At 43.5% G+C, this 17,822-nt stretch overlaps 1 protein-coding gene across 1 annotated transcript in view; it reads right to left on the reverse strand.

Annotated features, from left to right (window-relative positions):
• Positions 1-17,822, reverse strand: part of nf1a (neurofibromin 1a) — a 159,162-nt gene that overhangs the window by 108,029 nt on the left and 33,311 nt on the right. Inside the window, 13 exon segments of the mRNA XM_028463763.1 lie at positions 2,558-2,804; positions 3,201-3,324; positions 3,424-3,503; positions 7,097-7,210; positions 7,337-7,474; positions 9,223-9,354; positions 9,441-9,515; positions 9,598-9,726; positions 11,267-11,440; positions 11,517-11,674; positions 11,934-12,009; positions 12,085-12,152; positions 16,605-16,711. Coding sequence (XP_028319564.1) covers positions 2,558-2,804; positions 3,201-3,324; positions 3,424-3,503; positions 7,097-7,210; positions 7,337-7,474; positions 9,223-9,354; positions 9,441-9,515; positions 9,598-9,726; positions 11,267-11,440; positions 11,517-11,674; positions 11,934-12,009; positions 12,085-12,152; positions 16,605-16,711 — 1,622 coding nt within the window.

The following is a 17,822-nucleotide window of genomic DNA, read 5'->3' on the forward strand; positions in this document are numbered from 1 at the left end:
TATCTGTAAACCATAACCATCCAAATTTTTTAAAAAAAAAGGTGTGAAATATTTCTGCTGAAATTTAAAAAAAAGTGGACGACAGTTGACCCCAGTACTTAATTGGATTGACAGAAATATATTCTAAAGGCCAAGTCAGTCACCTGATCTCAACCCAACTGAGCAAGCACTTCACTTGTTCAAAACTAGACTTCAATCAGAAAGACCCACAAACTGTCATTGGTGTGTCAACTGTTCAATTCTTCTAAAGTGCTTTACATTTTTTGTGTTTTACATTTGTATCATCACTGTAATGTTATTTCTTCTGACCTGCAGATGAAAAGTGGCCTATGGCTAATTCTGGCATATTTACATTTAAATGCCCATTAATATGCACTGTCGTCAGAGCCTTTACTTCCTCCGCAAACTAAGAAAAACCAGAGCCCCCGCCCCATCATCTGCACCTTCTACAGAGGAACCATGGAGAGCATCCAGCTGCATCACTTTGTGGTACGGTGCCTGCACCGCGTCCTGCCGCAGGTCCCTCCAGCGCATAGTGAGAGCAGCTGAGAAGGTACGGTACCTTCTGTACCCATTACACAACCTTTTCAGTCAGCTGCCATCTGGGAGGAGGCTGCAGAGTCTCCGGGACAGGACCAGCAGACTGAGGGAGAGCTTCACCCCACCAGGCTGTCAGAAAACTTAACTCCCTCCATGCACTGCCCCCTCTCCCCCCTCCGCACTCAATAACTGTGGAATAACCCTCTCCAATTGATCTCATGTTTACACCAGCCACTTTATGCAGCATCAGACTGCTCTGCACTACTGTAATATATCATAGTTATATTTATATATCTGCATTTTCATAGTCATATCTGCACTCACTGTAAATACATGGTTGTTCTATCTTAATAATTTATGTATTCTAAATTGTCGTGTTTTTGTGTGGGACAAAGAGAACAGTAATTTTGATTCTCTACATGTATTGTACTTTTAGTGGATTCAAAAATAAAGCTGACTTTGACTTGACTGACCTTTTTTTTTTTTCCGCAGACCAATAGGTTGATCTAAACGGTCTCTCAAAACATTATGAAACAATGGAATGTGCACCATTTAGTAAACAAGGAAAATCTTACCAAACATACCAAAATCTACAGACTGTATTACCACCAGCACTGCAGAATAACTCATAACTAGCCAGTCACTGCAATGAGATGTTTTAAAGACACCAGACATACAAGACAGTAATACTCCAGGAGAAGAGCGCAAAACCCCTGATCTAGATTTAACAAGAAAGGGACTTTTAAAAAACTACACTTAATCAGGACTTATCCTTCAACTCTCACATAAAACAAACTTCAAGAACTGCCTTCTTTCATCTCCGTAACATTGCTAAAATCAGATCTATCCTGTCTCAGGGCGACGCCGAAAAACTAGTCCATGCTTTTGTTACCTCTAGACTGGATTATTGTAATTCTCTTTTAGCAGGCTGCCCGAGCAAGTCGCTTAAGACACTTCAGCTGGTTCAAAATGCTGCAGCACGTGTACTGACTAAAACTAGGAGAAGAGATCACATTACTCCTGTATTAGCCTCTCTGCATTGGCTTCCCATAAAATATAGAATAGAATTCAAGATTCTTCTTCTCACTTATAAAGCCCTAAATGGACAGGCACCAGTCTATCTCAAGGAGCTTGTAGTGCCATACAATCCCCCCAGAACACTACGCTCTCAAAATGCTGGACTACTCGTTGTTCCATTCATCTCTAAAAGTAGTATAGGAGGAAGAGCTTTCAGTTATCAGGCCCCACTTCTCTGGAACCATCTACCAACCACGGTTCGGGGGGCAGACACCCTCTCTACCTTTAAGGTTAGGCTCAAAACATTCCTCTTTGATAAAGCTTTTAGTTAGGAACCAGCTCATAGCTCATAATTAAGATGCAATAGGCATAGACTGCCGGGGGGGGGGGTCTGGCATGCTCGGTTGGAGAGAGGTTGGAGAGGGCGTTAAGAGAGAGGTCATTTAGGTTAGAGAGGGACCGGAGAGGGTCCCATTCCTCTTTCAAACACTCCCTCTATGTCTGCTTACTCCCTTGTGTGTTTGCTCCTGTACTCCTTCTGGCTTTTGTCTTGCAGGTCCGTGGGATCCTCAGTGTGGAGTTACAGAGACTCAGCGGCTCTGTCTCCACCCTTTCCTCTGCACACACCCAACACAGCATAACGTGGATGGCTGTTCATCATAGGAATGGGATCCACACAAGGTTCCTGCTGCTTAACAGAAGGTTTTCCTTGCCGCCATGATGAATTCATGTTGGGTGTGGGATACATATGTATGTGTATATACGTATATATGCATATGTGTGTATCCATAAAATGAAGAGTCCGTCCTTAAGACTGCTCTACTGTAAAGTGCCTTGAGATACCATTGGTTATGATTTGGCGCTATACAAATAAAGATTGATTGATTGATTGATTGATTGAAGGATCAGCAGATATGAAGCTTGTACTCCTAATAATGGCCCTCAGTTGGCAGATGTAATCACAAAAAGGTTCCCATAGTATAGTGATGGTGGTGCTGACCTGTTCCCATCATGTTGCTAACAGAGGCCAGCTCGCTGAAAGTGGCATAGTTGGGCAGGATTGTCTGAACTGGTACTTCGTCTGCGGCGCTGCGAATATCGGCTTCTTCACAGAGGTGCCGAAAGCAGGACATAGCCACCAGCACAGCCTCGGTGTCAGGGCTCCACAGGAACATGTACAGACACACCTCAAGCTTTGTCTGCGCCTGTCGACAGATGGGAATGCCACCACCAATTGTGGCACACTCCTGGAACACATCAAAAGATTAAAAATAAAGAAGAAGAAGAAGAAGAAAAACAAAAACATTAAAAACAGAGTTGTGTGGCTTCTCTGAGAGTCAGTGCTGCTTTGAGCTTTACTCCTTTGCTAAAGCTATGAGAAGTGTGTGTTCATAAATTCATAAAAGGCATTTGCTTGTTTTGGCCAATAGTAAACAGACCGAGTGTGTAACCACCTAATGCTTAAACAGTGCTGTGACTTATGACTATGAAGGGCCAGCACTGCTTCCACTAGGAAAAATGCCCCGAATGGTTCAAATTTTAAATGCAGATCTACCGAAAACATTCTGGCTGTTGAATATGTTTCCACCTACCTTTTTGAAGACACCTTGACCATTTTTTACAGTTTAAAAACAGTACTGTACCTTGTTTTTGAGCAGAAACTTGTTTCTGCAAATGAGGATTTCCCTTAACCATTTCAAAACTTCGGTCCCATTGACCATTTGATGGCCAATTAGTTTGCGGCAGATGAGAAAGAGAACCTGTGAACTGAAATAGAGGAAAATTACATTTCAGCATCGACACCTGAAAATTAATTTGTGTTTCTGGTTTTGCTAGTTTTACAAAAAAGAGACAGCTGTCAAGTACCTGATGTCCCAGAACGTCTCGATAGGGGCATCGGGATTCCACAGTTCAATGGTCTCAGGCTGGTGCAGAACTAACAAAGCCTAACAGGGAAGAAGGTCATATTTAGAGTGTCTCTTGAGAATTTCAGGAAGTAAATTGGAGTTGTCTCAGCTATGGTCTCAGTCATTAGCTACGTTGGAGGTAAGACTTTTTACTGCTGAGTCACTTGATGAAACTAAAGTTCTTGAGAATAAACTGAGATTCATCCTTTAAATATACTGTAATTGTTCTGTCAGCAGAGGAGAGCCACCAAACGCTATTTTTAACTTCCAACATCAAGAGAACATCCGATTAGTTAAATTATCATCATGTCTACATATATATTTGATCCAACTTCAAAATTCTCACTTTATTTTTTGTTTTTTTTATGCAATAGTGATGCATAATTATTTGTAGTTTAATTTTCAGTTAAAAAAAAAACACCTTTTCAACCTTGGCACTTGAGATGCCGTCATGCGTCTGCCACTGGACCGTTTACACACACAGCTGACTGGGATGAGGTCCCTTCTGCAAGAGAGGTATCCCACCGCAGACGAGCCTCGGCCACCGACCCCGCCGGTGCTTACCAGGGAGGGCGACGTTAACTCCCTGGCAGCTTCGGCCTCTCAAGGAAATCAGGCCTCCATGGTTTCAGAGCTGGTATCCCCATCCTTGGCTAAGCGAGACAGTGGATGGTTCAATGCAGGATATTATGAGTATGGCCTTGGAGCGTCTGCAGTTAGACATGGCCCAGGAGGCTCAGTCGGCTTCCAAGAGCGCCTTCTGCCATCACAGCCGCCCCTAATCCGCGTTGTCGGTCCCCACTTCAGGGGACTATTTGGGGGAACTACATGGTTTTCCACCATTACCTCTGATTTGGCTTTCATTTGATACTTCAGAGAGTTCTTCAGGAGGGCCACATGTTGTTGCTTGTGGCACCCTTCTGGCCAGCTTGGACATTGCTCCCCCTGCTGCGCAAACTGTTTCAGCAATCCATGTTGTCTCGCCAACAGGAAAGATCTGTTGTCCCAGCAGGGGGTCAGGTTTGGCATCCCAATCCTCACCGCTTTCACTTATGTGTTTGGCCACTGAAAGGCCCGAAGCACTACTGAGCAGATGTGTGGAACCTGTCAGGCAGACCATCCTGAATGCCAGAGCGCAGTCCACTCGATTACAGTACGTCAACAAGTGGAAGTGGTTTGTTGAGGGATGCGCAAATCATGGGGATGACCCAGTGCTTTGCTCGGTCCCCACAGTTCTGGAGTTCCTGCCGTTTCTATTGGATAAAGGTTGGGCTCCATCCACCCTAAAGGTTTATGCGGCTGCAATATTAGACCAACATGCTAGGATCGACAATGGCACAGTGGGCGGCCACAACCTCATGGCGTTGTTTGTCAAGGGGGGTCTGAGACTTCACCACCCGAAAGCTCCACGAGCCCCTGCATGGGACCTGCACTTAGTGCTGAATGGCTTGTGTCAGCCTCCCTTTGAGCCCCTGACAAAAGCGGAGCCACAGTAGGTGTCGTGTAAAACTGCATTTTTACTCGCCATCACCTCAGCAAAACGTGTAGATGAGTTGCATGCATTGTCGATCAGCCCATCGTGCCTGAAGTGGCACCCGGATGGTACAGGTATCACGTTATGAACGAACGCTACTTTTATTCACAGGGTGCTGTCCAGTTCAAATTTTAATCAGCCTATAAGGCTTTCACAATATGATCCCTCATCAGGAAAAGATGGGGACAGATCAAAGCTCTTGTGTCCAGTCAGGGCTCTGAGATTTTATATTGAAAGCACTGCAGCCATTCGTACGTCTGCACAGTTTTGGTTTGTTATGGGGGTCCCAACAAAGGCTCTGCTCTCTCCAAGCAGCGTTTATTTCATTGGATTGTAGATACTATTCACCATTTGCATATCAAGTGTAAGCCGCCCTACACCAACGGGCGTGCGTTGTCATTCTACCAGCAGTGTGTCTACATCTTGAATTCAGCTTTAGAGTCTGTCAGCACACATTTTTGAGATCCTCTGCACTCATCGCGACTTGGATTTGGGATTAAAGCAGCGAGCACAAAAAATGTGGAGAACCAGCTTGCAGAGTGCAGGAGACAGATCAGAGTTGACAATTAGAAACTGTCACAAACAGATTTCCCTGTGATAAAGCAGAGAAGCTACTCTCCATCAATAATTTAAATGCACTTTTTAATTCTATCAGAGAACACTTCTAATTTGACTCTCTTTTAGCAGCCAAATCAGTTATAGGCCTGTACATTTTTATTGAATCAATACATAAGTTAGGTCAAGTTAAACATTTTATTTTGACATTCCAACAATGCACAATATGAAATAATATAAAATTTATATTATTTCATATTGTGCATTGTTGGAATGTCACTGTTAAATAATTATTTATAATTGATTTATTCTTAGAAGCATTAATATTAATTCATGCAATTGCAATGCTTCAGTAACATTCGTTGCCATAAATGCAACGGTACTAACAATTGGCATAATTTCTTTTGTTGTTTAGGTTTTCTCATTTTAGGTTTTAGCCAAGCATTTACATTTTGTTGCATCTCGAGGAAACATAAAGACCTCTCAGTACAATTACATGTACAAACAAGACCACAAGTCTGAACAGCGCAATTTAACATGTGTCTATATAAATGTTGCTGGAAACTGAACAGGTCCATAAACATTAACGGACACTGTTATGTAGTGTTAGCCAACAGGCTCACCACTTGCCTGCCGGTTAGGCAGTTAAAGGCAGGCTTACACTGTGCAATTTTTAGCCCATTTAAAGCCGATTCTCGACTTGTGCGTCTATTTTGTAGGATCGTGCTAGATCATGTGCTATGCATCGTGTAGTATACATGGGGTCACGAGAAGCGATGAACACCTCACGACCAGCAATCGTATGGTCATAAGGAAATCAAACATGTTTGAAATCCAGTCGCTCTTCGTGAGCTCCTCGTGAGGGTATCTCACAGTTGAAGCAGTGCCACGTACCGGCTTACCGTAAGTGCTCACACTGCACATGCGTGAACACCGTAGGACCACTGTAAAATTGACGGACTGTACTGCCCACATCTGTACAGCCAGCTCCTGGTCCATCATATCAACGTCTTTTCTTTTTTAAAGCTCTTTTTGCTGAGATTTGCGAGTGTCTCTCCACTTCCGGGTTTTTCTTCTTAATCTGTTTTAATGGCGACGCTTCAGAGTTTTGTACGTTGCATTTCCGGAAACAAGACCCCGACGTGTTGTGTATGAACATACAGTGTGAGCAGTCAGATCGTGTCAGAGTTTCCGTTCCGTACAGTGTAAGAACATGAATCATGAGTCGCACAGTTTGAGCTGGAGTTGAGTACGCCGATTAAAAAAAAAAAAAAAATCGCACAGTGTATCCCAGCCTTAAGTTACCCAATTTAATTATTCAACCTTATTATTACTATTCGATGCCAGTATTTTATTTTTAATTTAGGTACATTATATTTTGTTATTTAAATGTATTTATTTGAATTCAAGTACATTTCTAACTCTTTGTTTATCTTTCTTTTGTTGTGTTTGTTGTTGTGCTAAGCCTCCAGGATCCAGAATGAGATTTGTAGCATGAAATAAAACAAGTTAAGGCAGAGTAAATAAATGTTAGCTTTCTAACCTCCATGGCTTCTTGAGAGAGTTGGGTGGTGTTGTTTAGAGGCACTAGCTGCACCAGGCCTGTGATGAGCTCTGCTGTGCTGCTCTGCATCTCTGGTGCTTGCTTCACAGGATTCTATGCACCCACACAAAAATATTAAAGGTGCAATCAAAGGAATTTAAATTGTAACTCTTAGAATATTGTCTTTATAACAAATCTATGAAAGTTGGAAGCATAAAACAAAAATTACTGTAGACTTACATGCAACATGAGCTTGGGATCTGCATGGATGAGCTTGACCAAGGCGAGGAGAAGGCACTTGTAACTTCGTGTGTCCAGGTCTGTGGCTTTCTCTTTAAACTTAAGACTCGTGGTCTTTTTCCCAATGAAGGTCAGACTCTAAGGGGGGGTGGGGGGGGGGGGGGGGGGGGGGGCGGCAGATAGGAGGACGGTAAGAACATGTGGACAGGTAAAATGTTCTTTGTATTTGTTTCAAAATTGGTTCTACATCAGGGTTATTCAATTAGTTTGATGTAGGGCCAGTTTATCAAGGTGAGGCAAGCTGAGTGATCACTGAAATGTTACTGATTGCGTTATTGGATAAATAAGTTACCTGGTTATCTATTGCGACAATGGGATGAAATGTTCGTAGCACCACCTAACAAAAGGTAGGAGGTACTATCAGCCGTTTTAAATAATTATAATTAAGTAATGTTTGATGTCTATCTCAGGTGGCTTCAAAGGAATATTACAGAATGTGTCTTTGGGCAGACCTTAATCATGGGACACCAATTGAAGAGCTCTGTTCTATATGCAGCTGTCCATCATGGTTGGGGTGAATTACATTTTTTCAATTACAATTACATTTTCAACTATTAATGTTCAATAACAACTCAATTATGATTAAGGTAACCAGCATTTTTGTCAGATTACAATTTAAACTACAATTCTTATTTTCCCCCTGAAAGACTAATAAAATGATGTTACTAAAGTTCAATAACAATCACAATTACTGAGCCTTTAATAAATAAGCCCATGAAAATCAACCATTTCATGTTATCTTTCTGTTAGCATCTCTAATGATAATTTAGGCTTCCTTATCCCTGAAAATATTGGTATTAATATTTTTGGCGTGGGTCAATATACGCCTCGATTCACATTCATTTTTTTTTTTTTTGGTAAAATTATCCTGAAGAGAAGTGACAGGTACACATTTTAATAATAGTTAACTATGTATGTGTAAGCCGTAGAACTGTAACATGATTCCACAGGTTTGCATTTAATTAAATTGAATAAACAGTTTTTGTAAATTATCTAAACTCAATTACATTTCAATTATGAATAAAACATCAACAGAGTTTTTCAATTTAAATTATAATTATGTCATTATTGTAATTAATTATCAATTACAATCATAAATGACCCCAACCATGCTGTTCATACAGTGTGTAGGGACCTAAGCTACTAAAAATGACCCAACATTTAAAATAGATTTTGCTGCCAAAAGGCAGTCCTAAAATTCACCAACTCTCTACTGTTGTGTCCCTTTACTGGTTCACCTTTTTTCCCTAATGGTTCCAATGTGCATGACTTCACGTACATGGCTTAATGCACTCAAACCACTCTCTAACTTAAATTCTCAAAAAGACTATGCTGCCGCTTACGGGAAACTCTTCATTGATTTAATGAAAGCTAAAAATATGTCCTAGATGTTGATTACAGAAACTCAATTAACCTAGAATACACTTTAGTGAGCTACACCTTAGTCATTATAGTCTTAGTCTTATGGAACCTGACTCTACAATGTCAATTTCAACATATCTTCGACTCTATGTGTAAGGACCATATCTATACTCATTGCCTTCTGTTAAATAGTCAGTAAAAGAATCCTGTCTGGTAATTTGCTGTTTATGCAATTCTGTGAAAAACTCAATGTTTAGAGGCAAAATAAAATCCCTCTTGTGAAAGCTAAATATTGAGAGCTAACCCAATAAAGGAAAAGCCAATTTAGGAAAAGTCATAGATTTGACAGTACCAAAACCAACTAAATATTCACTTAATGAACATTCCTTCATTTTCTAAGTGTTGGCCCAACACCAATGAGCTGGCCAATCTTTGTCGCTTTGGTAGATTTAATGCCCTCTTACTGGTGTCATGCGGATAGGAGCGTGGGTGCCACCTCCTTGGATCACCCGGTTGAGGGTGTCTGCAAACATAAAGCGAAGCTCTCCAGAGTAGCAGTACACAGCATCAATCTTTGGCCACCAGTCTAGGTGGGACTGAAAAGAAACAACATAAAGGAGTGGTCATGTGTCAAGCAGGCTCTTCACCCATTTCTCTGTGTAAAGGTGTACGACAAACTTACATTAGTGATTATTCTGTGCAGCGAGTTCACAAGGACGAAGTGGAAGGTAGAAGGTGAGGAAGAGGCCAAACAGATCTGGAAGGCAGAGAGGAAACGTGTCAGTCAATAGTAGCTCCATGGGCGTGTCACCCAAGTGCTCCTTTATTTGAAGCTTCACCTTAAAATGTTGGTTGTTGTGTGGGTTGAGACGGAAACAGGAGACAAAGCAGTCCATCATGAGCTCCACGTCTGCATTCTGGCTGCCTGTCCCCCTCCAAAAAGGTTTGGCTGGGTTGAAAAGCAGAGCCTGGCAAGTAGGGAGGGGTCAGAGAGCATTTATGATAACAGATTTCCCATTAACTTTTGACTGTAATCTGCAGTAAAAACAGGTTACTTAGCTGAAAACGCACCTAGACTGCAAATGTGCGCCACTTGGTGATTTGAAGATAATTGAAATGCTGGGTTTTTTATAGTTTGTCTTATTGTTTAATGCAGTTTCAGTTAAAAGAGTAGTAACGCCTTACATTTACTTTGTAACATGTACTTAAGTATTTTTTATTTATTTATTTATTTTTTTTAAATAGAACTTTTAAGAGTTGTTATTTTTCAGAATACTTTTACTCTTACTAGAGTAAATTTGCGAGAAAATATATGTACTTATATTTTGTTACTTTTGGCTACATGCATGTTAGATATATTTGTCTATAAATCAATTCAGTGAAGCTCAGATGCAGCTCTGCAGCTCTCAGCTGACCAAGACGTCATTAGTCAATGGTAAATGGACTTGATTTTATATAGCGCTTTATCACCACACTGAAGCAGTCTCAAAGCGCTTTACATATCAGCTCATTCACCCAATCACTCTCACATTCACACACCAGTGGGACAGGACTGCCATGCAAGGCGCTAATCGACCACTGGGAGCAACTTAGGGTTCAGTGTCTTGCCCAAGGACACTTCGACACATAGTCAGGTACTGGGATCGAACCCCCAACCTCTCGATCAGAAGACAACCCACTACCACCTGAGCCACGGTCGCCCTAATCACAGCAGCAGCACGCCGGAGGTGTGGTCCACCCCTCCACGGCCCCCTTCACCTCCCTGTAGTTCAAGAACATGGCAGAACAAATGCCGGCGTCTCCGCCACATTCAAACCCTGTTTGCCTTTCAAACGTCATAATACGCCATCTACTTTGTCAGCCCAAAACAGTGGAAATCTAGACTTTTAAGAACTCCAAATCAAATCATAGAAAACTTGATGCAAGTAGGCTGAAATGTTACTTATGATAGCAACGCTAACTCGCTAATAGAGTGATTAAACCAGGGGTCCCCAATCCTGGTCCTCAAGGGCCACTATTCAGCATGTTTTAGATGTTTCCCTCTTCCAACACACCTGATTCAAATGATGAACTCATCATCAAGCTCTGCAGAAGCCTGATAACAATCCTGGTCATTTAAATCAGGTGTGTTGGAAGAGGGAGAGCTTTTAGAAGGGGTGTAGCGTGCCCAGTTTTAATGATAGTAGGGGATACATATATAATATGAAACTAGAGAACCTGAAGGATAAACACATACCAAGCATATCACGCTAGCTTATCAGCAAGGGGATGAAATAACAGTGACAAGTTGGGCTAAATTACTGTGTTTTGCCTTGATGTTAGTGAGGATAATTCAGAACTCTCACTCACACTTGTATGAATATATCTAAGCCTCTCATTCTGGGAGTGATCTGAAGTTACTCACAACTTGAGAAAATAAATTCTGACTGCTCCTGAACATCTCTGGCCTGTGAACCAAAAATCCTGTGTGAATAAAAATGAAGAGGAAAAAACGCAACCGGGTCAGACCTTGAGATCCATGACGATAGACTGGACCAGGAGGAAAATGGTGGAGTGATCCTCCCAGTTGACGTACGTGGAGGCTTTACAAAGTTTAACACAGGCAATGGCAGCGCTCTCCATCAGCTGCTTGTTGCCACCCTGCCCTGCTAAAGCTTTTCTCAAACTGTCTAAAAAGAGTTTCTGCAAAGGAAAGACAAGAACATGTCTGAGTGCTGGAGGCCCTTTCCACTCTCTGTGAGGGGTTTTCACTTGCTACCTTGTTGGCTTTGCTGTCTTCCACTGTGTCTTTAGAGATTGTGTGTGTGATCTCTGGACAGAGAATGAGGAGGATGATCTGCAGTGGCCACACAGCCGCCTTCCTCTTGGCACTTTCTGCAAAGCTGTCAACCAGGTCAAACAACTTCTCTGCAGCTTCTGGAATTACACAGCCCACCCCAATACACAAATTGTTAACAAGAGAAATGTTTCACAGCACTATATTGGTGCATGTCAATAAAAATGTATACCAGGGGTGTTGAAAATTAGTCTTAGGGGGCTTCAAATATGCAGGTTGTACTGTATATTCACAGCTGTTCTAACATGAGGCAAAATCGCCACCCTCAAGGACCAAGTTTGGACACAATGTGTATCATGATACACAGACTTAACACTCAAGGTTTAAATCACCTCCTACCTGCCATATCTGCCTGTGGCCGCTGGTACAGTGTGGTGAACTCATCTGGGTAGTTTTCAACCCAGTTCCAAAATGCCTAGGGTCATAAACATCATCAGTTATTGGAACACATGTAAACAAACATGTTATTGTCAAAGTACACACACACAACCTTCTCTAAACTGCTGATGACTGCTAGTTGAGCTGGTTTCTTTAGAGCACGGAACTTCAACACAGTTTCTGGGAAAAAGCAAAAAAAGAAATACAAAGGGATCATCATTATTCAAGATGTTATTGAATACAACGAGAAATACATATTGGATACTTTAAACATAAAAATAATCAATAGATTTACAATATATTTGGATTATCAAAGCAATTTTAATATCTCACAAAGACTACCAAAGTAAATATAAAATTCAGTTTCTAATTTATGATTTTATGCATTAAGGGGAAAAAAATCCAAACCCATCTGATGTGAAAAACTAATTGCACATAGTCTATGTTTTGGTGCAAAAACATGAACACTATAAATATTAGTTGATAAAAAAATATGTTTTTCAACAACAAAAGCGTATCAATAATGCTCCCAACAAGCTTCATGTAAAGAAAAAAACAAGCTATTAGTAGTGTTATAAATATCTTTTTTTTTTTTTTTTTTTTTACCTTGTCTGCACATGCTGTCGAAGGTTAACACTACAAGAAGTGCAATCTTTTGACAGCAATGCATATTTTATTATTGCAATTAAATAAATTTATTTATTTCATTGCATAATTGTGACCGTCACCAGCCCTCCCTAGGGAAGGGTAAGAAATACTTTATTAAAGGGAGGATGTAAAAAAGAGAGGGCAGTGTTACACCAAGGTGAGGGGTTGGAGGGGGGTGGGGAAGTTAACAGGGAAGAGGGATACAAGATAGGATATGGAATGGGTGGGGAATAGTTTTAAGTGATGCGATGTGAAATTGTGGTTGTGTATATTGTGTTTATTGTTGTGTTGTCAAGCCAGTTTGGTGACCAGTGTGTGGTTTAGGAATAATGGTGGTGGCTGTGAACAGAGGAAGAGGTGAGTGGAAATTCCATAAAACAGGTATTTGGGAACAACGTGTCTAAGGTTGAGCCCAGTATGAGTGTTATCCCACAGCCCAAGGCCAGTGCATCCATGACAAATGTATTTCCAAGTACCGCCACTGCAAAACCCAAGATCCGCCCCCGGGCCCGAAGAAGCAGTCAGGCCAGCAGCAAGAGCAGGCAGCCTAAGGGCCCCCGGCGACCACCCCACGGCCAAGCAGTCCCCCGAACGTCCCCAAGATCCCAAGCCGAGAGGCAGCCATCGCCCCCCCATACACACCCGAGAAAGCCCCAAGGAGCCAAGGACCCAGCGCACCACGCCACCGATCCCACCCCCAACCCCCAGACCCCCCACCCCATCGACCCCCCCACCCCACCCCCGCGCCCAACCCCCCGAGGGGAGGGCCCAGAGAACTCCCTGCCCGAGGCCCCAGCGGAGGAGCCGAAGCCCACGCCCAGCAGACGACCAGAACCGCGCCGAACAGGCAGCCAGTGGGCACCCGCCGGCGAGCCCAGAGCCAGCAGGGGCCCGACCCCAGGCCAGAAGGACCCGGAACGGATGCAGCACCAGGAGCAGCCCGCCCAGGGAGGACGACCACACCCCAAGCCGCATAAGGCACCAGGGGGCCGCTGGGAGTCTCCCCGCCGGCCCCCAGGCACCCCAACCTAGCCCCCCACGGCGCCCCAGATCACCCTTCACTGATGCCGCCCGCGCCACGAGCTTCAGTTTTTTTTTTTTTTTTTAAAGCCAGGGCCCCCTCCAAGGGCCAAGCCAGACCGCCCCGCCGGGATGTGGCCCCCTATTCCGGCCCCCGACACCCTACCTCACGGGGCACTGCCCAAGCAGGGGCCGTACCAGTAGGTACGCAAGGGCGCGGCACGCGCCACCCGCCCCGAAAGACCCCCGCCAGGACCGGCCCGGCCAGCAGGCCAAGCACCCCGGGCCCCATGAGCACCCCCCGGGACCAGGACCCCCCAAGGGCAAGCCCCCGGGCCAAGCCCCCCGGGACGCATCCCCCACCCCCGCCCGGGACCCGGCCACGGCCCAGCAGGACCGCACAGCCCCGGACAGCCCACGGCCAGCAGCCCAGGGCCCGCCGCCCCCCGGACAGCGCCAGCCACGGAGCAGCGCCCCCCGCCGGCCCGCGAGCAACCGGCGATCCCCACCGCGGGGACGGAGGCACCCCAATGGCACACATCAAGTGCGGGACAGCAGCCCCCAGCCAAAGATGCCCCGGACCCACCCACCAGTCCGCAAACGGCAGGATAGACCCACCAGGCGGCCGACAGCAACCTCCACCACCGGAACAGCTAGCGCCGCCCCCCAGTAAACAGCATCACCCCGAGGCGCCAAGCAACCCCGCCCCAACCCCGGCGAGGACACCAGCACACCCCCAGCACACCCACCCCCCAAACCGGCGAGGCAGGCCGCCCCGGGCCCGCACACCGCGGGGCCCGCCCCCAAGGCCACCAGGAGACGAAACAAGCACCCAGCCACACCCAAGGGGAGGAAGCACCCCCACGCCCCACCAGGCCGACACCGCCCGGAAAGACCCCGCAAGGAGAGACCCCAGCAAAGCCCCCCCGAGACCCACCGCCACGCCCGACCGCACCATCCTGATGTATTTTTACTCTAAGCAGTGGCCCAGCCACCAACAGAGGAGCCAGGCCCCCACCGGAGAGGCCCAAATATGTGAACCAACCCACCACCCTGTTATGGGTGTTATAAATATCTTTAACAACTTTATTAATCTCAAGGAATAAACACCTGCTGGGAGCACGAAATAACATCCAATGAAAATAAATTACTTTGAAAACAGTGTGAACCAGAAATTTTGGTGCCTTGCAAAAGTATTCGGCCCCCTTGAACTTTTCGACCTTTTGCCACATTTCAGCCTTCAAACATAAAGATATAAAACTGTAATTTTCTGTGAAGAATCAACAACAAGTGGGACACAATCATGAAGTGAAACGAAATTTATTGGATATTTCAAACATTTTTAACAAATAAAAAATCGAAACTTGGGCGTGCAAAATTATTCAGCCCCTTTACTTTCAGTGCAGCAAACTCTCTCCAAAAGTTCAGTGAGGATCTCTGAATGATCCAATGTTGACCTAAATGACTAATGATGATAAATAGAATCCACCTGTGTGTAATCAAGTCTCCGTATAAATGCACCTGCTATGTGATAGTCTCAGAGGTCAGTTTAAAGCGCAGAGAGCATCATGAAGACCAAGGAACACACCAGGCAGGTCCGAGATACTGTTGTGGAGAAGTTTAAAGCCGGATTTGGATATAAAATCATTTCCCAAGCTTTAAACATCCCAAGGAGCACTGTGCAAGCGATAATATTGAAATGGAAGGAGTATCAGACCACTGCAAATCTACATAGACCCGGCCGTCCCTCTAAACTTTCAGCTCATACAAGGAGAAAACTGATCAGAGATGCTACCAAGAGGCCCATGATCACTCTGGATGAACTGCAGAAATGTACAGCTGAGGTGGGAGACTCTGTCCACAGGACAACAATCATACTGCACAACCCTGGCCTTTATGGAAGAGTGGCAAGAAGAAAGCCATTTCTTAAAGATATCCATAAAAAGTGTCGTTTAAAGTTTGCCACAAGCCACCTGGGAGACACACCAAACATGTGGAAGAAGGTGCTCTGGTCGGACGAAACCAAAATCGAACTTTTTGGCAACAATGCAAAACGTTATGTTTGGCGTAAACGCAACACAGCTCATCACCCTGAACACACCATCCCCACTGTCAAACATGGTGGTGGCAGCATCATGGTTTGGGCCTGCTTTTCTTCAGCAGGGACAGGGAAGATGGTTAAAATTGATGGGAAGATGGATGGAGCCAAATACAGGACCATTCTGGAAGAAAACCTGATGGAGTCTGCAAAAGACCTGAGACTGGGACGGAGATTTGTCTTCCAACAAGACAATGATCCAAAACATAAAGCAAAATCTACAATGGAGTGGTTCACAAATAAACATATCCAGGTGTTAGAATGGCCAAGTCAAAGTCCAGACCTGAATCCAATCGAGAATCTGTGGAAACAACTGAAAACTGCTGTTCACAAACGCTGTCCATCCAACGTCACTGAGCTCGAGCTGTTTTGCAAGGAGGAATGGGCAAATATTCCAGTCTCTCAATGTGCAAAACTGATATAGACATACCCCAAGGGACTTACAGCAGTTATCGCAGCAAAAGGTGGCGCTACAAAGTATTAACTTAAGGGGGCTGAATAATTTTGCACGCCCAATTTTTCAGTTTTTTATTTGTTAAAAATGTTTGAAATATCCAATAAATTTCGTTTCACTTCATGATTGTGTCCCACTTGTTGTTGATTCTTCACAAAAAGTTACAGTTTTATATCTTTATGTTTGAAGCCTGAAATGTGGCAAAAGGTCGAAAAGTTCAAGGGGGCCGAATACTTTCGCAAGGTACTGTAAAACAATAGATTAAGTGACGTGACAGGGACATAAAATCCAGGGAGACTGGATTGAAATTTTATATATATATATATATATATATATATATATATATGCATTCAACTTTATGTACAAAAATGGCAATACAAGTCACCTATAATGAAAGCCTGAACAAATGTACCTTGAAGCAGCCTTTTGAGCTTAGAGCAGTCCACATTAATGTACTGCATTAGATCGATGTCGTGGACATCCACGTTGTCCTCAGAGCACATGGTCAGCTCCTGTAACCTATAGAATCACAAAATCAATTTCAACTGTTTATTGTTTAAAGTACTTGAACACCAATATTGACTCCAATGTTAAAAAAAGAAATGGAGGTTATAAAACACGAGCTCATGAATCTTTAACAGGCAAATAATGGATTTAAATCTTGGTTTGAAAGTCTACATTTATTTTGCAGCCAACATTTAATCTAGATCCTTAAGTAAAGGTTCAGGATCATGTTTTATTTACCTTTATAAAGCTTTAACCATAAGTACAGATACGAAGGGCAGAATTTTATTTGTGAAAGCAGGGGAAGCAGCTACTGAGAGGCTAGTAACTCATTTCTTTTAGAAAAGTTATTGTTCTGTCTGTTTTTTTTCTTCGAAAAAACAAGCTCCTTTAATAAACTATAACTGGAAACAGGAGTTGAAACTACAAAAGCTAGAAGAAGAATGTCCGTTTCCTTTATGTGTGGCACTTAACTATTGAGGAAAATAAAGAGAGGAGTGAGTTTTTAACCCAACAATCATGTTCTCCGTATTCTTCATTACAAAAACATTTTGCAAACGTAAGTTTAACATAAGTTAGTAAGTATATTTGTTGTGAATCTCTCCCATCAAGCAGCAAAACTGTATATGCATGCAATGATTTTATCTCATCTGTCCTATTGTATCACATCATGGCCACAAGCTTTCTCTGCCAAACTAAAATTTATCATCTTAATATACAAACAAGCAAATAAAATTATAGATCGGAAACCAATGAGATGGCGTCATTGCCACATTTTAAGAAGACACAACCTCCTCACCTTTGACAATTTTATGAATTTTAGTACTCCAAGTTGTTTTTTTAAATGTCTTGTCAATCATGAGTCACAACTTTTTTATAAACTGGCCACCAGGTGTCAGAGCGACCACAGAGCAAACCACATGAGCCTCCACCAGTGGGGACTGCCTGGTCCCAAGATGCAGGACTTCTTTTGGTCTTTCTACTCTCTCCGTGAAAGGAGCATAACTGTGGAACTCTATACCCACGCATCTAAAATTAGAGACTAGTGACAATGCTTTTAACAATGAACTTAAAAATGGCTAAAATCAAAACAGTGTTCACATTAATAGTTTTACCTGGTTTCTCA

The sequence above is a fragment of the Gouania willdenowi genome, chromosome 13 (genome assembly GCF_900634775.1).
Source record: "Gouania willdenowi chromosome 13, fGouWil2.1, whole genome shotgun sequence".
NCBI lineage: Eukaryota > Metazoa > Chordata > Actinopteri > Blenniiformes > Gobiesocidae > Gouania > Gouania willdenowi.